Source organism: Prenolepis imparis, unplaced genomic scaffold, assembly GCF_030444845.1.
Source record: "Prenolepis imparis isolate NDT839.2.m4 unplaced genomic scaffold, iyPreImpa1.0 SCAF_8, whole genome shotgun sequence".
NCBI classification, from domain to species: domain Eukaryota; kingdom Metazoa; phylum Arthropoda; class Insecta; order Hymenoptera; family Formicidae; genus Prenolepis; species Prenolepis imparis.
In genome coordinates this window covers 10,217,978-10,240,176 of record NW_028141166.1, presented here as the reverse complement: position 1 = coordinate 10,240,176, position 22,199 = coordinate 10,217,978, and the positions used below count along the sequence as shown (strand labels likewise).

Here is a 22,199-nt window from a genome sequence, read left to right as displayed (position 1 = left end):
TTATATATGTCTCAAATATATATATTTTAATTACAGAAATACATATATTTACCTTTACATAATACGAAATATTATAATTAATTTTTATGCCAATGATTTAGAATATTATGATCATAAAAATATGTGTATATGTGTGTAATCTGTCAATTTTTTTTAGATATTATCGTATTCATAATTTTTTTTGTAATTGACGAATGATAAAACATCTGTTTTATATTTTTAATAGCGAGAAACTGCATTTTATTTTAATAATTTTACAATGTCTTTCTTTTCTACATTATATTGATTAATTTTCAGTTATATCGAACAGATGAATTACACAGCTTCCATTATTAAGAATATGGAAAACTTTTAATAGAAGTGTTTGAAGACATCCCCGAAGGTATAGTGCTGTTTGAAAACTCTTCCATCAAACTACCATCTCCCACTGAGACCAGTGTTTTCATACTGTCATTGTCTCTCTCGTACATGGAATAAAAGCTATCGTCTTGCCTTAGCCACTCATCTTGATTTATCCTGGAAAATCGATGAGCCAAAGATAAGTTTGCCTTTTCGTAAGTATCTCTATTTTCGTCTTCGTTTCTCGCGCTGTTCTGTGCCATCGTTTTTAATAAATTTAAGGTTTCGACATTCTCAGATTGCGATATTGTATCGTAATTTGTAGTCACCGAGTTCATTACTGACTCTTTTCTCTGATTTTCTAACATAGCTTCGCTCTCCGAAAGTTGCGTCAATTTTTGCAGTTCTTCATCACTTGATTTTAATTCGATTGATCGATTAAAATGATCCTCTTTAATTAATGATGGCAAATCAGAAAAAGACAATTGCGAAACATTCTCAGGAATGCGATTAAATATACTCTTCTCGCTTTTATTAACCAATGTATCAAATTGATTATTATTATTATTATTATCAGATAATTGCGACGTTGTGTTATTATCAACTCTTTTAAGAGACGAATTATTCTCATATACTCTCTTTTCAGAAGAAATATCGATTGCGTCTATATATTTTTTATTCGGCAAATTGTGAGGATTATCATGTTCCGGCAAATTGACAGATGACGTGACGTCTTCGATGTCATCCGAGCAATTGTCATTCGAATTCGAAACCTGTTGACGTAACGAAATTCTATCATGCTTGTCATCGTCTTCTTCCTCAGGGCTTGTATCGTTTGTATTAAAAATTGAAGATGAAAAATCAACATTGTCTACAGCCACGTTACTTATGTCTCCGTATTCTTCGATCCGCTCGACCGATGACATGACATCACTTTCCTCCGACACTTCGACGCCAAAGTCTCTCAATATACACACCAAGAGGATATTCGTCGTTTCATTAGTCTCCACACTTGAGAGCCCATCCTCCTGGGATCCGACAATCGTGGAATCCTCTATGATCGCGATCTCCGATACGTTGGAGACTTGTTCCTGATCGATAAATATTATGCGCAAGTTGCGATTTTCTTCTCCGGCAACGCGATTGCCGCTGAGAAACGAATTTTCAAGGTTGCTTCGAACTGCCGGTATCCGTTCAAGGTCGAGGTCAAACGACGAATCCCGATTCCATTGCACGACTGTCTCATTGTTTACCCGACAGGCGAATTCCGTGTTGAAGTCCACGCGCCAGAATGTCGGGAAATTCGGGAGAGACTCGCCGAACCTCGTTTGAGCGTGCCGGAAGACCCTCGGGGTTACGATCTCGGGCTTGAAGAAGAAAGCGCTGTGCAACGTGCTGGCGATGTTGTCGTCGACGATATCGCGTTGCCGACTCTCGCGGAGTCTTCCGTTCTCCAAGAACTGACGGTGCAGGTTCTTGTTGGTCAGTATGATTCCCCGAGAATAAACGGTCCACTCGATGTTCCTCGTGATCTCTCTGAGATTCAGCGACATGTACGCTTGTTTCACGTAATTTAGCTCGGACCTGTCTGCGTTTCTACGCGTCTCGGAAAAAATTTCAGTTTCCTCGCGATTAATTTCCGAGATATGATTGGAAAGGCTTGTTGAAGTTTCAACATTTTGCTCGTATTTTTCTGGCGTTTCGTATCTCGATAAATCCTCGTGTTTTCCTTCGACTTTCAGCTCTTCCTTATTTTTCGACGATGTATATTCGGTACAAACCTTTGAAGCGCTCGATTTTTCGATCGATAGTTTGCAATTGGACGACAAATTATGTCCTCCTATCGCGTTCATTTTCCTTTGCTCTTCTAGCAAAGAGAGATTGTTATGAGATTCGAAAACGTTCATCTCTGATACTTCAGGTTCCATCGGTTGTTCGTAATTCAGCGATGAGTCGCGATTCTTTTTCGCTTCCAATTTTTTTTTATCTTCCAACAGAGTGAGCTCATTAAAAGCCCTTAAAGCTCTCAGTTCTACAGCCTCACGTTCTTCGTTTGACAGTTTGCGATTCGGCGAAAAATCGTGCCTTCTTCTCGCTCTCATCCCTCTCTTATTTGCCGAAAACGTAAGATCATCATGAGCTTCTGGAGTTTTTGTCTCGCGTTTCTCCGATCTCGCATAATTTCTCTCCTTAAATGACGTATTGTAAATGGAACGTGGATCGATCGATCGTCCACTTTGTATCGATCTATATCGCGCGTTCAAAGAATCGCTCGATTCGTCACAAGCTTCGGTCTGAAAGTTTCTCCAATAAATCGTGGACGGTTTTTTAGTCACGACGACATCCTTCGCGTATCCTGAGGGTCTTGCAGTTTGAGCCAAGGACATACTTCCCCAGGCAATCGTCTGCTTCGTGGAAGATCCTTTGAACTTTTGGATCTGTTTTTTTAAACGATACGCCTTTGAATACTTGAACGCGGAATCGCATCCGTTCATTTTATCTTTCCGCGTATTGACAGATCGAAAATTCTGAAGCTTGAATTCTTTCCTATCGATGTCACGTCTAACATTTTTATCATTGATATCGGTTGATCGCGCATATTTCTCATTTCTCGAAGTATCGGTATTTCTCTTTAAGGCACGATGGCACGCGCAGAATGACGTTCTAGAGTTCTTATAGCATTCTTTCTTACTTGCGTCTGAACCGGTTGGCGTTAAGTTGACCTGATAAAAATGTTTGCTTTGATTGACTTGGTCGAGCCATTTTTCCTTCTGGTTTGTAGAGCAAAGTTTCGCCTCCAGTTTCCTCACGAGAGAAGCACATGGCTTGGCCTTCATGTTCCTTGCATTTTTACACTCGGTAGAAGACAAGGGACATTGCTCAATTCTTGCTAGTCTTTCTGCTTTGTCTCTCTTTTTCTTTCTTGATGATGAATCTTCTTGAACCTTAGGAGACTCGATTAATTTTGCGCGATTATTTACTCTATCGGATGTAACGTTTCCGCTTTTTGTCGATGAAATATCTTCTTGCTTTTTGCCAATCAAGATCTGTTCTTTCCTATCAATGGAAACAATTTTGTCATTATCGATTTCTCCTTCCGTCTCTATCTGAAAATTTCGCATAACAACTTCGTTCGTCAAATTGCAATCCACAGCTTTTTCCACATCTGTTGTTGCCTGTTTACTTCTTAAAGCGTCATTAATTTCTTTTCCATTTTTCTTCCCGTTCTTTTCTCTTTGAAGATCATCTATTTCTAAAGTATCACCTATTTCTTCTCCATCTTTTTCCAAGGAAAACTGAGCCACTACTTCTTCCATTGCTTCGGGAGTTTCCGCTGTTACTTCCTGTTCACTCCAGTAGGATCGTTCCTGTATCCTGGCGCACGCGTCCATCACATCTTCCGCAGTTAAACCCAATATCTTCATTGATTTTTCTGCCACGCTCAAGTCGTTGGCACTCGAACTGTTTGTATCGTTCGAATCTTGACTGTCATCGTTGGTAAACGAAGTCGTCAACGACTTGGAAATCCGTAAGTCGAAATTAATCTTGTTAGACGATCTTTCTGTAAATCTGTTCAGGTTCAGTAGACTCATGTACTTGTCTCGTCTACCTGTCGCTATGTCAAGGCACTCATCGTCTAGAGAATGACCAATTCTTCCGGGAACACTAATGATATTCGCGATGCTTCTTCGCGCGATTTTCGCGAATCTACGAATTTTCGCCTCTCTTCGTAGTTGCATGTACCACTTGAGGGTTGTCCACCATTTGTAACTCGAAATAGCTGGAAAAATTAGCGTAAAAGTTATCAGTTTAAGTGAGAAAATAGATCATTTTTTATGTAAATATGTAATCATGTTATTTTCTTTTCTTCGATTAGATTTGTTACTTACCAAGCCATATCGTTTTTTCTGCGATAAATCCGACGAAGAGCAACGTCGAAACGATTCCCTTGTGCCATTGTAAGAAAGTAGTGATAACGACGACGACTTCCAAAACAATATCTTTGAAAAAACTGAGCACCATCCAAAGTATAAGCAAGTTCTGCCATTTTCGCGTCACTATTGTATAGATGTTAACTATGTCCGTAAGGGGCAAGATACGGTCGATGACAAACCGAATTACGACAATCCACGATAGAACTGAAGAGAGTTTTCATCTTTAATTTCTGCTCTTAACATCACAAGAATATTTTTTGGGAAACATTAGTACAATATAATGGCGAAGAACTATATCTTTTTGCTTATATAAGGTAAAGTACTAACCCGTTTTAAGCCAATCGATATCTTTCAAGGCTAATTCATCGGAAACTGAGAAGTTCGAAATCTTTTCTAGCTGCTGATCTTTAGCTGAATTGAACCAGGTCCAACTGCTGCTAAACTAATGCAACATTAATTACACAATGCAATGATTAATTTAAGTTAAATAAACGAAACCATAAGTTCGATATTATCCTATAATTTATTTATAACTAATAGCAATATATAATTTATGCAATGTGATATAATCCGAATGTATGCACATTGAAATAAATTTGCTATTTATAATTTTTCAAAATTCTATTATAAAAATTTAAAAAATTTTTATATAAATAATATCCACTTTATTAATTTTACATACGAGATACTGTCACGGGCAATACATTATTAAGATACTTACCAAACTTATGACATTTATCGATATTATTTGCAATTCTAAAGATGCAAAGCCAGACATCGCGTAGCCAGAGCTCCAAAATTAATGCGATCTCAAACTTATTTTTCGTCCTTACGATCATTCTCGACTCGACGCTGTTAATTTTGAATTGTTTGAATTCAGAAACATTTTCTTGTAATAAAAGTAGTCTACTTAACCCGATAGGTTAAACAGACAGAACAACTGCACGTTTATCCGTCATCGATGCTTCGTTTTCTTTATTTTTAAATACTAGAACACAAGCGATATGTATTATGTATGCGCAGTATAGGGTCCGCGGCAACAAAGTATCGATTTTTAATATTTTAAAACGAGCCAAAAATTAATCGCTTGTAGCTACAAAGTAAGTCGAGTAAACAGTGTTTACTCGACTTACTTTGTAGCTACAAGCGATTAATTTTTGGCTCGTTTTAAAATATTAAAAATCGATACTTCTCAGCGGTGTGCTTGAGGGTTAAAATAATAATATTTTGTAAGTAATATAATATGTTATAATACTTTATACGCAATTAATATTTTTGGACAGAAATCAGCTGATAACTGTCAAAAATATTAATCGAATTTAAAGTGATATAACATATTATTTGAAACATATTATTATTTTATTTTATTATTATTATTATTATTATAATAATTTATTTTATTATTTATTTTATTATTTTATTTTGGACAAACTGTCAAACTGCTAATCCTCGCGATGACAGTCTCTCGATGCTACGAGTATAACGCACGAGTACAACGCGAATTGAGACAGTCAATCAACATCGCAGAAAAGAAGCTTTAAAACTTTGATACAAATTAAATTCACTCAGTTAACATGTCTTTTTTTAGAAAGGGATAATTGCATTAAGGAGATTAAATTGAAAATTTTTAAGATATTATTCGAGGAGTTTTAATATTTTAAATAAAAAATGAAATATTTGAGATTATATTTACAAAATGAAGAAATATCTGTTCAACATTTGTAATAATATAAAGTTACGACGCCTGAAAGATTGCAACTGGTTTAACGCTTTTGCATTATCACCTTGAGGAAATAATTCATCTTCGCTATATATTTTCACTAATTATAATTATGATTTTTTTATTTCCTAATATTTTAATTTTATCTCAAGTTTAGGTCACACATATACGCTTGAAAATATTATTTTTTTTATTTTTTAAATTATATTTCCATATCTATCTTATAACTTATAACATCTTTTTAGAAGAATATAATGAGATCAGATAAAAAATTATTATTTTTGATTCTAGTATAATTGTTACAGAGGCAGCTTAATTTTCACGCGTTTTACACAGATAATATGTTTAATAAAATATTTTCTAATAAAAATATATCTTTATGTATATATGCACACGGAAAATGCATTTGCGTTTCTGCGAATTGTCGGACTTCGAACGAGCGCTCTTATTATATACAGTGATATGAAATAACGTTGTGTAAAATCACTCATTTACCTATGTGCGCAAATATAGCGACAATGTCAGTCGGTTCATGATGTTATCTCGAGGTCACTGAACGTGCACAAACTAACAAACGCAGTTAAAGCAGTTTCTCAGTCTCTTTTTTTTTGAGAACTTGTTGCAAAAATATTATTCTACGCTAGCAACAATATTATTAATTATGCACAACACTCGGTAAATTGCAATTTACACGTGTCAATTTACGCTTTTCATTAAATAATCTTACTCATCTCGCGTTGATGCAACTATTAATAATGATTTATGAGTCATGCGTATATTTCTAAGAACGTAGAAACATTTTTACTCCATTCTCATCAATGAGCAGTTTTATTTTATTACACTCAAATGTGCCATGTAAAAGTCTCTATAGAAAATTTGAAAATATCTCTACATATTTATACATAAGTTTTTAAAAATATTCAAATTATTCTACAAGAATAAAAAATTTTCTTTGCAATATTTATAAAAATTTTTACTAAAAATCGGAGCAAAAGCCATGAAGTTTCCACGCTAGTTAAATTCGTCGGTCGAAAATTTAACGACCGTGTCGGGGAAACTCGCGGATCCAAGATCGCGACACTCTAAGATACAGAGTCCGCATATCTGCGACGCAAAACGCGCGCGGATGACTTTCCCGGGGAGAACGAGAGGAGCGCGTGACGGACGGGAAGATCAAACGCTGGTTGATGAACGGCAGTTACATTCTGCTTGTTACGAGAGAGCTAGCCGAGAGAGCGCTTGCGCGAGAGAGGCTCGTAAGAGATCTTACAAACGATTCATAAAAAGCGCGATCGCGTGCCCGTTCTCCAGGAGAGCCCCCGTTCTCCACTCTGTTCGCGTAAGTCGCGGCAGCGACACATGCAAGACTTACGTACGTATATGCACATGCAAACACATACACCGGCGTACAGATTTACGGCGGTGTGTTGGTTAGCATCAAGGCACCGATGTAGGTGTGTATACACTGTCTCGTAGGTGTATACCATCGCGGTTTGGCGCGGCCACGCGCGTTGTTCTTGGCACAGTTTCTGGTCATCTCCTATCGCGAGCGGAACGCGCGCGCGATTTCCACCTCGCATCTCGTCTCGTCTCTTCAGCATCCAGCTCTCGGTGTTCCGTTTTCCCTAGATCGTTTCACCTAGGTCGATCGATCGCGGAAAAGGGGATCCCGCTCGCTCCGAGATGATGTGAGTACGCGAGTCGCGATATACCTTATTCCTGTCGTCGAATCGGTGCGTGACATTTAGATCGTTTCATTCGATCGCAGATCGAAGGTGATATATTGATAGAAGTTGAGGAATTTGATCGGATCAACCAGAAGTGAATGCTAAATTATTCACGACTAAGGTAGCGAGATAGCTGACGGTGACTCGTAAATAAGGTACCTCCAACATAGTGATGTAACGATCATTACTTCATAGTATTTACGGCGCTGTAATAATTTACGATTGCGCACCAGCGCGATTTATCAATCGCATTTGCGAAGAGATTTCGTTTTTATTTTACACACATGTGTATTTCTATAAATATTATTTAAAATTATTAATTTAATAATACTACATTTTTAGAGAATTACAATTTGCTATAATTCGTCCAATTTTTACTAAAGAAGAATGTATCCTAATTAAAATAAATCGACTACATATGAATGTACTGTAAAAAGATAGAAAGCAAATATTCTTTTTAAACTTCCTTCTACGACAAAAAAATTATTCATTAAAATTACAAAGCATAAGAAACTGTACATCAGAATTTAGAGAAGTAAAAGAAGGTCACGCGCGTGGTTGCGTGACTGAAGTATGAAAATAAGATACGCGTAATTTTGCGTATAGCGCGAAACGCGCATTTTAAACGCGCACGTGCGCACGTCATAAATATATATGCGTAACTTATCACGTGGCTCGTGTGCATAGTTTTCATATGTATTATACTTGGAAATTGTTTAGCATTTGCAGTCTTCTCATCCGTAAACACTGTGACGCGAAATGACTTTTACGGAATCGCATAATGACTTATTGACGCAATTAACGCGAAATCTGAGACTTGCACGATACACAACTCGATAAAAAGTTTGTAAACATTGATTCAATATGACTTTTTAATACAATACAACACAGTATCTCTTATACCACGTGTATAAAAATTATAAGAAAACAGATGTATATATAATAATTTAATAAATAAATTCTAAAATATATAAATACATTAATACACATAAAATAGGAGCATATAAAACAGTATCGGTAGTCTTGAAAAAAAATAATTTTTTTTTAGTCTGTTTTATATTTCTCCGTCAAATAATTTTCCTTATCGTTACTTTTCGTATACGTTTGCGCATGCAATAGAAATATAATCAAATATATATTATCATAGAAATATACATTTCTGTACATCTATTTTCTGTATGAAAAAATACTACCATGTATTCCTAAGAGAATAAAATAGTATTTTAAAAATTAATTTACCTTGTTTAAAAAATAAAATTTTTTTAAAGCTCGATAGACACAAGAAAAAATTCTCAAGATGACCTAATAAATTTGCTTGTCGAATAATATCGATCTTCGCTCTTCTCCTAAGGCCGCACCCCTTTCTTATATTAATTAAACATCGAATAGAACGCACGCGAATATCTCCGCGGAACTTCGTCCCTTTTCTTCCGCTCTTGATTAATCGCACATATGTATATCTGGGTCAAGAAAAACGATATTATAACGGATCTATCGAGTAGTATTGTGTATTTTTAACCGGTGTTTTTTTGCGCGTGGCTTACTCACCGCCTAAATTTAACGCCAATTCCGCATGCAACGCGCCAATCGTTCCGCGTCGGTCGCACGAGTGTTGTTTTCCACGAGAATTTGTTCTTATCTCGCACAATGTTCAAAAATAAACACACACATACACACACACATACACACACACATAAGTACATATGCCGAGTAATAGTAAACTTTCGGCGTCGCGGCCGCATATCATTATGTATCATACTTGAAAATATAAATGTGGGTCATTAACATTGTTAGACGTTAATTAGGTGTTTTTTTCTTTTCGTTTTAAATAGAATTTATCAAATTCAAAATTGAACGCATATGTTTTTTTTATTAGAATGTAAAATATAATGGTTTATTTTAATAATTTTTTATCATTTCATAATTTTTATCAATAATTTATAAGTATTTATAAATCTGAAGGTATTTGAATAATAGTAGTAGCTTGTGATATTAACACTTAAAACATTCGTTCTGCTGCCGAAAAGAATCGCTTACAGTGAGCTCTTGTGTAATGACGCAATCCCTTTTTGCGCGAACCGGATAGAATCGTGCTCTTTCAGCAGTGCACTCTTCCGGGATGCATTTGCTCTGAGAGAGTAACAGCCAGTTTATTCTCTACTATAGTGGATAACTTCAAAATATTATATGTAGATCGTATATTACAATTGCAGTTTTTTTAAGAACTTTTATATGCGAGAGATGCTTTGATTTGTTTTAAGACACTTTTTGAAGAAAGAGAAAGAGAATGAGATGTCAAATCTTTTACAACAGAATGTCAAAGGTTGTTACTTAGTCATCGTTATTTATGATATCAGAAATGAGAAAATTTATGTAAAATTCATGTAAAATGATTTTTTGTCGAACAAAACCGGTTTAGTTTGACTTATAAAAAGACTTATAAAACGTGCCAGAAATTCTCTATACGCTACACCAATCTGACATCACACAGAATGATTTTCATTACTAAATTAACCATTCGATCATTCCATTTAATGTCTCAAGTCCTTTTAGAGAATTTAAACCCTTTTTTCTACCATTTGTGATAAATTTGCTTTATCGTCTCGAATTTTAAAAAATCGGTGAATGAAAATTTCTCAATTTCTCTCCTTCTATACAAAATATATGGAGTCTGTATGAAGATTCGAGACGACCAAGGTATGTTTAATATCGAAACCTTTTTCGAACGCGCTCGACTAAGAGCATCGGTCAAGTACAATCGTCGATTCACCGTGAACTACCAAGGTAATCTTAATCGCGAACCGGTCATCATTCGCGACGGTGACGTGGTATAAGCTCTCTTCGCGAGGTGAACGAGAGTTCGCGACAACGGTGTAGGACCATGAGACGCGTTTCCTTATGGGGAATCGGAAGACCTCGAAACGAACGCAGCCGCGTATGTTCAGCTGCCAGATTCCACGATGATCTTGGCCGATTTCCGAAGAGACAAGCGCAAACACATATACAAACGTCTATAGCAAATGCAGCTTTTTGTCGGATAAAATAAATGCCGATTTGGCGGTAGCTTATCGCTTATCGATGACTCTGAAAATAATCTTAATAAAAGAAAGAGCGCGCGCCACATCTTATAAATTTTATTATTTTATTTTCTTACTGTGTATATATATAACGTCGTGCATTCGCGTGCGTTTATTTCGCACGGATGTGTCTATTTTCCTCCATCTCGCCGGATCTCGGAATTCTCTTTGGGTGTTGGAGAAATAATAAACGCCGGAAGGAAGGTCAGCGCGCGAGTGCCAGAACGATTCTCGCTTAAGTATCTAAAATAGGCGCGAGCGCGCGACGCGCGCATATGCCAATGACCTAAATTTCCCATCCGACATATATTTTCGACATAACGTGAATTAACTTTACGCTTTGATGTTGCGATATGACACGGCGAGAAAATGAGATCCCGTCGCATCATCGCCCAATATTCTGTAATCCTCATCGTTACGTCACCGTTCGGGATTAGTGGGTGAGGTGCGGGTGTGGCAGATCTATGACAGAATTACGTAAATCGCACTGGCATCTCTATTTCTCGATCGAGATAGTCATGACAAGTATATAAGGCAATGCTACACTGTATTTCAAAAGCGAAGCTTTTTTTATTCTTCCCTTCCGATGCTAAAAAAATGATTAGAGAAGACGTATCGTTAATCTTTTACATGTCTATCATATTTATTAAAAGAAAGTACGATTTATTAAAAAACAATTGTGTATATAATTTTTTGTAACGATATAAATAATATTTGATTTATTATTTATATTTCAGAAAGATAATTTTATTGTTTCTCTTCATTTCAGAATGCAGTTGAAAACGTGTTGCAGGTGTTGTTCCCTGAAAACTGGAACAATTTTTAGCGGAGTATGCGGAATTGTAAGTATCACTATCATTATTATATTTTTTTAAATGTGATAAATTCAATATACTTACGTTAATTCTTTTCGTGCAGGTACTCGCAGTGATTTCTCTAATTCTGATCTTCACGGCGAACGTAGAATGGAAAACGATAATCATCGACATCCTGGACCAAACAGCCGTAAAGATCATCTTCGCGATCAACCTTTGTATGACCATTCTGATTTCTACGCTACTCATAATCGGCACTATAAGAGTGAGAAAATATTTCTATTGTACAAATTTTCTAAAAAATTACTTATATTAAATTACAAAACACATATGAGAAGTCACTAAATATAATTTAAAATTTTTTGCGTAAAAGGAAATACTTTATGAAGTATATGTATATTTTATGTAAAATGTAATCCAGATTGAACGAGTAACACAACATCGATAATTCCGATTTGAATTTGTAGAAAAATACATTTATGATGCTACCATGGGTGGTCCTAGGTATTATGTTGGCCGTCGGCCTTTTTGTGAGCGTCCTTTATACCGCGATCATGTTCTTCATAAACCATGAAGTTCTGAACGGTGTTCTGTGGCTTATTTTCGGTCTACTTGCTGTCGGTGAGTATTTAACAAAGATCATACTTTAAACGCGATCACAAGAGACTTTCAATAATATACATATATATCAGGAAGAAAAATATATTATTTTAAAGACAGAATATTTTTTTAAACATCGTGATCGAAAAAAAGTTTTACGAAATTTTTATATTTATTCAGTTCCCCCGCAGCCTTATATTCATATCAAGGTCTTTGATGATCTCAAGATTTTATCCTGAATTAATAAATAGATATGAGCCTTAAGAGCGGAAGCACATTAATATAAGTTAAATAATAATTTTAATTATAGAAAAATTAGAGAAAATAAATAAAAACATCAATTATTTCTTATCTCAAAAATTTACACGTGAAAAAAATTAATATCATATCCATAAAAATATCCAGCAGATTCTATAATGTTGCTTTTGATCTTTCTGCAGTGATATACACGTACATGTGGCTTGTGGTGTATAGTTACTTTCAAGAACTGAGGATCGAGAAGCTAAGCAAAAGAATGGGTCCCTATGGAAAACCGTATACTTATCGACGACCATGACAGAACGATGGAACACGTAGTTGCGCGATTGCAGGGCTCCAGCCCGCCTGGGCGGTCGAAGTCGAACGTCCGCTATCATTCACATAAGCGCATACAAACTCATATCGATTTGCGACATGGTGTTGTAATAATAAGTACAGTCGATTGCAAATTGCAATGGTTCATGTCGCTTTCGCGTATACTTCGCGTCTACCTGGTTCGCCAAGAAACGACCTTGAAAAATGTACTGTTCAATGACGACGTTATCTTGAGTCGACTAAAACACTGACTAATTTTCTACAATCGCAATTTATAACATAATATTATAAATTGTATAAGAAATAGAGTGGAAACGACGTCATATGAGAATATATCTTTTCACGCATTTTTTGCAAATCTATATAATAATGTCGTATAGAGATATATTTATCAATCGCGCAGCTTATATTTTTCGCACACCAAAGCACGATATATTTCGATTTACATGACCGGATGTTTCGTAAAAACATCCCATTATTCATAATAAAATAAACAAACGCTAGTTATATTAAATAATATTTATTTTTATTAATATTATTATTATTAATTTTTTCCAGGTAAATAAATGTTAATTTTTTAACGAATTTTGTTTTCAAACGACTACAAATATGCAATTATTAATCTATAATTAACAAAAACATGATTTTATATATATATATATATATATATATGTACATATATATACACGCTTTTGATATATTATTAAATATTTATTTAATTAATTGAATTATATATAAATGTTTATTTTATATTATTATAGGTATATTATTACTTTCATTTTCTATAAATAATGAAGAAAAGAAAAGAAAGGAAAGATAGATAATTAGCGAACTAATGAATTGATAAATTCACTTGTATTATTATAAATTCATAATATAAAACTTTTTTTATAATATGAAAAAATATTGTCTTTTTAGATCACTAACGTAATAGTAATAATAAGGTAGAGCGTTTAAATAATTGTATAATCAAGCAATCAATTCTTTTTTCCTTATTTATCAAGAAAAGCAGAGGTATATTGATACAAAATATTTTTTGTAACATCATTATAAAGAATGAATCTATATACTTTACTTTTATCTTTTTTTCCAGTTCTTTTCTTTTGTATAATTGTGCTATATTTCAAATTTTTTTTATAATAGTATTTATCATAAATATAGATTATTTCTTTTTCAACAGTATCACATATATAATAAATTACTATCCTGATAGTTTTACAATTTTCCGAGCAATTCTTCCTATGACATACATTTTTTGCACGTTGTTTAAAAAAATTAATCAATTGAATATTTCTCATTAGCAATATAAATTGATTATTTTTATTAAATCAAGCGACCTCACAAGAGTTCTTGCTATCTTAATAAAAAAATATCCAATAAAGAAAATCAGATTTGCGATAACAGGAAGGAAATAAGTGTTTAATAAAAAAAACACTTCTTGAAAATAGGAAAATTTAAGATCGGCCTAGTTCATTTTCTATATTTTCTCGGATAAATAAAGAAAGAGTCGCAGCAGCAAGACCTGTTATATGATTGTGACATCCAAAATCGGTTAATGATGAGGATCGCCGGGTCCTCTTGTGCTTTTCAGGAAATCTGAAATGTTTAACATAATACTCATCTCTCTTGCGCTTTTTGTGTAAATAACGCTTGGTAAGTATGCACATAATCTTTGCATTACATAACATAAATGCATCGATAATACATTATGAGCTGAAATTGATATGTGCATATTATAATTATTATATAATAATATATTTATAATTATAATATTGTTAATGCGCGATTATGCAATTATAATCTATATTATTATAATTCTAATACATTATATGCCAAATAATTTTAATTAATGATTATGCTATTATTAAGTGTTATAATTATATATATATATATATATATATATATATTTGTCAATAAAAATATATTTATAATATATTTATAATATAAATCACCCTTCTAAGTTAAAGCAACCGCTCTGATGAGGCCATTTTAATATCAAATCTTCATAGTGTTTATCGAAAAATTCATAATAACCTTCCATACCGCACAGAAGAACTAAAAAAAAAATATAAAATAACAGTTTGTTTAGAAAATAACACCTTTTTCTTATTTTATTCTTATTTTATTTTTTTTTAATTTCTTTTTTTCACTTATCTGTGTGATGCAAAAAGATATTTTTTATTTTATTTTTTATTTAAATCTAATTAAATAAATCTAATATATTTTTAATGCATATTACGTACTTTGCTCAATTATGAGATCTCTTCCGACACTTGGAAAGTTCCACGCTTCAAGATTAACAAGATCCTGAAAAATTCTGGTGCAAAATGCGGGTACCAAGTATGAAAATGGCAACGATGCAGTTTCTCGACAGCCAAACTAAAATCAACCATTATGTAAGAACTTTATTCTTTTATTATTTCAACTTAGGAATCAACGGTAAAATGAATAAGAGAATATTATTCTTTTTTTTATAAAATACAATATATAATAAATACACAATATGTATAATAGATATAAAATAAATAAGCATATTTTATATATAATTAAAAACATGGAAAATTTAGCGTTTGTATATTCGAAAGTAGCAATAAACATTATAAAATATAATCAGAAGTAAATTAGAAATAAATCAGAAATAAATAAAATTAAAAATATAAAAGAAATCGAGAAATAATTTAAGATCTTTTGCCAAGTACAATATCTCTTTTACTAAAATTAATTAATAATAGAAATTTTTGAATTTTAGAATTATTGATATATCACTCTGATATCTTACTCACTCTTTTAGCGATTTGGATCATGAGCAATCTATGTGTGAGAGGATACCCCGTAACGTTATCATCCTTTAACAATCCTTCGGCGCAAGTCTGAGGAATTTGACATTCCTCGTTTAAAGCGCTATTTATAATTTTGAACAAACATTTATCACTTTCTGTTTCATTAGGCCATCCATGTTGAATCGATTTAACGACTTTCGAATAGTTTAATCCCTGGCTGGGAGTGGGTCTAGCTTTTGGAAAGATCCTTGTCCACCAAATAGGTTTTGTCCACAAAGTAATATTGTTTAAGGTCGATTGCACTGTAAAACTTTTTGTATCTCGACACAAGATATACTATTTGATAAATAATTAATCGATAACCGAAAGAGTATTCCAACAATATATTCAATATTTTCGAATAATGAAAAGGACATAAATTATAAGAATTAAATTTGAATTAATCTTTTATAAAAAAATTAATTGTTTTAACTTATGTTAATGAATTAGTTACATATTTTTAATATTATATAAGAATATATAAAAATCTTTATTAATTATTGCAAATTTTCTGTTCGACTTCTAGCGAACTTTAACATCAGTTAAAATATGGTGATTTTAGTATTTTCTTGGTTTGTACTTTTCTATTATTATTTTTATTTTTTATCTCTTTTGTGAAATATGCATTTTATTTACCGTGTCATTTTAAGTGCAGAAAGTGTGTAAAATAAAATATATAGTAAAGAGAAGACTCTTTTTGTTCGTTTCACGTGTGTGCATTATGCATCTACTTACGCGAAAGTTCGATCTCGCTCGCTGGGACAACATTATTCATCAAATTTTTTCGTGTCAAATCGGATAACGCAACCATTTCTTTAAGAGCGACGAAGAATCTACTTTCCAAATATTGTACATTCTCATGCAAAAGTGCTGCCACCAAGTTAACTATTTCAAGACAGAAATTGATCATCAAATATTTATAATCAGAAAATTATATAAAAAAAGCTCGTTTTGTGTATAGCCAATAAAACTTAAATTTAAAACATCTTACATAATCAGAGCTTCATATTTTAAAAGCCTCTTAGTTTTGTAAGTTTTTGTTGCAAAAAAAATATGTGTATAATTATTAGATAGTTCTAATTAGCAATATCATTACAAAAAAATTCTTTACCTTCGCTTAAGGTAACGCTATAAGTGGTATCCACGTTCATCTGATGTGGTCTATTATTAATGTAAGTGAGAGCCTTATCTAAGGCAATTAATTTTTGTTCTGCAATTAGGTCAATGTCAATATGTAAATTTCGTTATTCGATAATTATTTGACATACTTCGACAAGCTTTCTAATCGCTTTATTACGCGCTCAAGTGCGTAAAATAAAAAAAATTAAATTTAATCGGAATAAGAAGCAAAACAAATCTAATTTTGACCTTTGAAACATTCTGTTGAAATAACATATCTTTCATAGAATAAAACTTCGTTTTTAAATTTATCTGAAATGCTAAATCCAAAGTTGGTATCTTTTTCTGTTTTTAATAACTTCAATTATAATTATAATATAATATTGAATTATAAATTTATAAATTAAATGTAAGAGACTATATTTAATTTAATTTTACACACAATATAATCAATTATTTAATTAATTATTATATGTAAGATACATTAAGATGTAAAATACAATAAAATGAAAACACAAATAAAACCACAAATGTATAATAACTGAAAGCCATCCAAAACCGTAAGACAAGAATTAAAATAAATAAATAAAATAATAAAATTTATTTGAAATGCTCTATTTTTGACATTCGCATTTCTTCATATACATATTTCCAGTTTGATAAATATGATTAATTAATTCACTTACCAAAACTTTCGGGATTAAATGCCACCGTTTGCAACGAGAAGCAGGCGAACAAAAGGACACTGGAAAACCTTGCAATTTTAGATTCCATCGGGACGTTTCTGCGAAGAAATACCAATAAACTCTGTTCGCACAGTCTATATAAACCCTCTACTAGTCCCCCACTAGAGTCCCCACTATGTCGATAAACACCGAGTAAACTAAAGGTCGACAAAATTTATTGTCGATCGCTTTTTCTTCATCGAAAAAAAGCATGTTGCTCCTGAAATGAATCGGATGCAAGAACACGCGGTACCACTTATTCTTCATGAGTCGGACGTATCCAGACGAGAAAAGCGTTCACCAAGGGACCATGCTAGATTATCGTGGCTTCCCAACCACCTACGAGAAATTCAGTCTCTACTCCAAGCTGCAATATTACTTCCAATTGAATTGTCAGAGTGTTATTGATGTATCATCTCGCGTATGTAATAGCGGAAAAGCTATGTATTACGAAAATGCTATGCATAAGCTTGTAATTAAAGAATTTATCTTAATATATTCTAAAAATAAAAAGGAAAAAAAAAAAGAAAATAGAGATTTCTTTCTCTTCACCGAAAGAAAATAAAATAAAATGTGTATTATGCAGATATAAAAATTATATGCAATAGCATATCATCAGCATATCAGCCTACAAACTTTTTGATATAATATACATAATATAATTGTGCGCCGTATGGGATCCGCGACTTCAAAATTTTAATTATTAATATTTAAAAACGCGCCTAAAATTATTCTTTCATATATTTAAACTGTACATTATCTGCACATTATGACGGTACCATTAGCATACCAGCCTACAAACTTTTTGATATAATCCACGTAATATGATTATGCGCCGTATGGGATCCGCGGCTTAAAAATTTTAATTTTCAATATAATAAAACAAGCCAAAAATTATTCTTTTATATATTTCAACAGTACATTGTCTGCACATTATGATGGTACCATCAGCATACCAGCCTACAAACTTTTAGGTCTAATAAACGTAAAATAAATCCGCGCCGTATGAGATCCGCGGCTTAAAAATATTAATTTTCAATATAATAAAACAAGCAAAAATTATTCTTTTATATATTTCAACAGTACATTGCATGCATATTATGATGGTATCATCAGCATACCAGCATACAAACTTCTTTGTATAATATACGTAATATAAATGTGCGCCGTATGGGATCCGCGGCATAAAAATTATAATATTCAATATTTTAAAACGCGCCAAAAATTATTCTCTCATATATTTTAACTGTACATTATCTGCACATTATGATGGTACCATTAGCATACCAGCCTACAAACTTTTTGTTATAATGCAAGTAATATAATTGTGCGCCGTATGGGATCCGCGGCTTAAAAATTTTAATTTTCAATCTTTCAAAACGCGCAAAAAATTATTATTTCATATATTTTAACTGTACATACACTACACATTATGATGGTACCATTAACATACCAGCCTACAAACTTTTTGATATAATACACGTAATATAATTGTGCGCAGTATAGAATCCGCGGCTTAAAAATTTTAATTTTCAATGTTTCAAAACGAGCCAAAAATTATTCTTTCATATATTTTAACTGTACATACTATGCACATTATAATGGTTCCATTAGCATACCAGCCTACAAACATTTTGTTATAATGCAAGTAATATAATTGTGCGCCGTATGGGATCAGCGGCTTAAAATTTTAATTTTCAATGTTTTAAAACGCGCCAAAAATTAATCGTATATAAGTTTCAATAGTGTATTGTTTGCAGATTATTTTGGTACCATAAGCATACCAGCGTACTACCTTTTTGGTCTAATATATGTAAAATGAATCCGCGCCGTATGGGGTTCGCGGGTAAAAAATTTTAATTTTCAATATTTTAAAGCGAGCCAAAAATTAATTTTTTATATATTTTAACAGTACATTGCCTGCACATTATGATGGTACCATCACCATACCAGCGTACTACCTTTTTGGTCTAATAAACTTAAAATGAATTCGCGCCGTATGGGATTCGCGGGTAAAAAATTTTAATTTTCAATATTTTAAAGCGAGCCAAAAATTAATTTTTTATATATTTTAACAGTACATTGCCTGCACATTATGATGGCACCATCACCATACCAGCGTACTACCTTTTTGGTCTAATAAACTTAAAATGAATCCGCGCCGTATGGGATCCGCGGCTTAAAAATTTTAATTTTCAGTATTTTAAAACACGCCAAAAATAATTCGTTTACATATTTCAACAGTACGTTGCCTGCACATTATGATGGTACCATCACCATACCAGCCTACAAACTTTTTGGTGTAATATACGTAATATAATTGTGCGCTGTATGGGATCCGCAACTTAAAAATATTAATTTTCTATATTTTAAAACGAGCCAAAAATTCATCGATTATACATTTTAATAGTACATTGATTACAGAATCTTTTGGTACCAAGCAGACAACAGCGTACAAACTTTTTCATTTGCTATACATAAATTAAGAATGCGTCGCATAGGGTCAGCGGTAAAAAAGTATCGATTTCTAATATTTTAAGACGAGCCAAAAATTCATCGATTATACATTTTAATAGTACATTGATTACAGAATCTTTTGGTACCAAGCAGACAACAGCGTACAAACTTTTTAATATGATAAACATAAAATAAGGATGCGTCGCACAGGGTCCGCGTCAAAAAAGTATCAATTTCTAATATTTTAAGACGAGCCAAAAATTCATCGATTATACATTTTAATATTACATTGATTACAGAATCTTTTGGTACCATGCAGACACCAGCGTACAAATTTTTTAATAGGATAAACATAAAATAAGGATGCGTCGCACAGGGTCCGCGTTAAAAAAGTATCAATTTCTAATATTTTAAGACGAGCCAAAAATTCATCAATTATACATTTTAATATTACATTGATTACAGAATCTTTTGGTACCATGCAGACAAATTTTTTAATACGATAAACATAAAATAAGGATGCGTCGCACAGGGTCCGCGTCAAAAAAGTATCGATTTCTAATATTTTAAGACGAGCCAAAAATTCATCGATTATACATTTAAATAGAACATTGATTACAGAATCATTTGGTACCAAACAGACACCAGCGTACAAATTTTTTAACTTGATATACATAAAATAACGTTGCGTCGCATAGGATCAGCGGTAAAAAAGTATCGATTTCTAATATTTTAAGACGAGCCAAAAATTCATCGATTATACATTTTAATAGTACATTGATTACAGAATCTTTTGGTACCAAGCAGACAACAGCGTACAAACTTTTTAATATGATAAACATAAAATAAGGATGCGTCGCACAGGGTCCGCGTCAAAAAAGTATCAATTTCTAATATATTAAGACGAGCCAAAAATTCATTGATTATACATTTTAATATTACATTGATTACAGAATCTTTTGGTACCATGCAGACACCAGCGTACAAATTTTTTAATACGATAAACATAAAATAAAGATGCCTCGCACAGGGTCCGAGTCAAAAAAGTATCGATATCTAATATTTTAAGACGAGCCAAAAATTCATCGATTATACATTTTAATAGTACATTGATTACAGAATCTTTTGGTACCAAGCAGACAACAGCGTACAAACTTTTTAATATGATAAACATAAAATAAGGATGCGTCGCACAGGGTCCGCGTCAAAAAAGTATCAATTTCTAATATTTTAAGACGAGCCAAAAATTCATCGATTATACATTTTAATATTACATTGATTACAGAATCTTTTGGTACCATGCAGACACCAGCGTACAAAATTTTTAATATGATAAACATAAAATAAGGATGCGTCGCACAGGGTCCGCGTCAAAAAAAATCCATTTCTAATATTTATAGACGAGCCAAAAATTCATCGATTATACATTTTAATATTACATTGATTACAGAATCTTTTGGTACCATGCAGACACCAGCGTACAAATTTTTTAATACGATAAACATAAAATAAGGATGCGTTGCACAGGGTCCGCGTCAAAAAAGTATCAATTTCTAATATTTTAAGAAGAGCCAAAAATTCATCAAATATACATTTTAATATTACATTGATTACAGAATCTTTTGGTACCATGCAGACACCAGCGTACAAATTTTTTAATACGATAAACATAAAATAAGGATGCGTCGCACAGGGTCCGCGTCAAAAAAGTATCCATTTCTAATATTTGTAGACGAGCCAAAAATTCATCGATTATACATTTTAATATTACATTCATTACAGAATCTTTTGGTACCATGGAGACACCAGCGTACAAATTTTTTAATACGATAAACATAAAATAAAGATGCCTCGCACAGGGTCCGCGTCAAAAAAGTATCGATATCTAATATTTTAAGACGAGCCAAAAATTCATTAATTATACATTTTAATATTACATTGATTACAGAATCTTTTGGTACCATGCAGACACCAGCGTACAAAATTTTTAATATGATAAACATAAAATAAGGATGCGTCGCACATGGTCCGCGTCAAAAAAGTATCCATTTCTAATATTTGTAGAAGAGCCAAAAATTCATCGATTGTACATTTTAATATTACATTCATTACAGAATCTTTTGGTACCATGCAGACCCCAGCGTACAAATTTTTTAATACGATAAACATAAAATAAGCATGCGTCGCACAGGGCCCGCGTCAAAAAAGTATCAATTTCTAATATTTTAAGACGAGCCAAAAATCATCGATTATACATTTTAATATTACATTGATTACAGAATCTTTTGGTACC

The 22,199-nt window shown here is 32.7% G+C and overlaps 3 protein-coding genes across 9 annotated transcripts; 1 reads left to right on the top strand and 2 right to left on the bottom strand.

The window, feature by feature from the left end:
- Positions 1 to 231: 231 nt before the first annotated feature.
- LOC145939984 (uncharacterized) lies at positions 232 to 5,114 on the bottom strand. The gene is made up of 4 exons (XM_083044707.1): positions 4,996 to 5,114; positions 4,602 to 4,716; positions 4,230 to 4,478; positions 232 to 4,120 (listed from the first exon to the last, which is right to left on the bottom strand). The coding sequence occupies exons 1-4, from the start codon at positions 5,050 to 5,052 to the stop codon at positions 333 to 335; spliced, it is 4,209 nt and encodes a 1,402-aa protein (XP_082900833.1). The 5' UTR covers positions 5,053 to 5,114; the 3' UTR covers positions 232 to 332.
- A 2,088-nt stretch (positions 5,115 to 7,202) lies between these two features.
- Positions 7,203 to 13,541, top strand: LOC145939990 (uncharacterized). 6 transcript variants are annotated; one of them, XM_083044723.1, is made up of 5 exons: positions 7,203 to 7,366; positions 11,568 to 11,640; positions 11,717 to 11,878; positions 12,081 to 12,234; positions 12,654 to 13,541. In XM_083044723.1, exons 2-5 carry the CDS (start codon positions 11,569 to 11,571, stop codon positions 12,767 to 12,769), a joined length of 504 nt encoding a protein of 167 aa, XP_082900849.1. In that variant the 5' UTR covers positions 7,203 to 7,366; position 11,568; the 3' UTR covers positions 12,770 to 13,541. The 6 variants fall into 6 exon arrangements, with proteins under 6 accessions (XP_082900849.1, XP_082900847.1, XP_082900848.1 ...); XM_083044721.1 differs by lacking the exon at positions 7,203 to 7,366 and adding an exon at positions 7,445 to 7,682; XM_083044722.1 differs by lacking the exon at positions 7,203 to 7,366 and adding an exon at positions 7,447 to 7,876.
- Positions 13,542 to 14,186: 645 nt separating this feature from the next.
- LOC145939989 (UPF0764 protein C16orf89 homolog) lies at positions 14,187 to 17,520 on the bottom strand. Of its 2 annotated transcripts, XM_083044718.1 has the most exons (7): positions 17,411 to 17,520; positions 16,717 to 16,815; positions 16,341 to 16,490; positions 15,570 to 15,868; positions 15,030 to 15,165; positions 14,739 to 14,841; positions 14,187 to 14,382 (listed from the first exon to the last, which is right to left on the bottom strand). In XM_083044718.1, the coding sequence occupies exons 1-7, from the start codon at positions 17,496 to 17,498 to the stop codon at positions 14,241 to 14,243; spliced, it is 1,017 nt and encodes a 338-aa protein (XP_082900844.1). In that variant the 5' UTR covers positions 17,499 to 17,520; the 3' UTR covers positions 14,187 to 14,240. The 2 variants fall into 2 exon arrangements, with proteins under 2 accessions (XP_082900844.1, XP_082900846.1); XM_083044720.1 differs by lacking the exon at positions 14,739 to 14,841 and having other exon boundaries at positions 14,194 to 14,382.
- Positions 17,521 to 22,199: the final 4,679 nt, after the last annotated feature.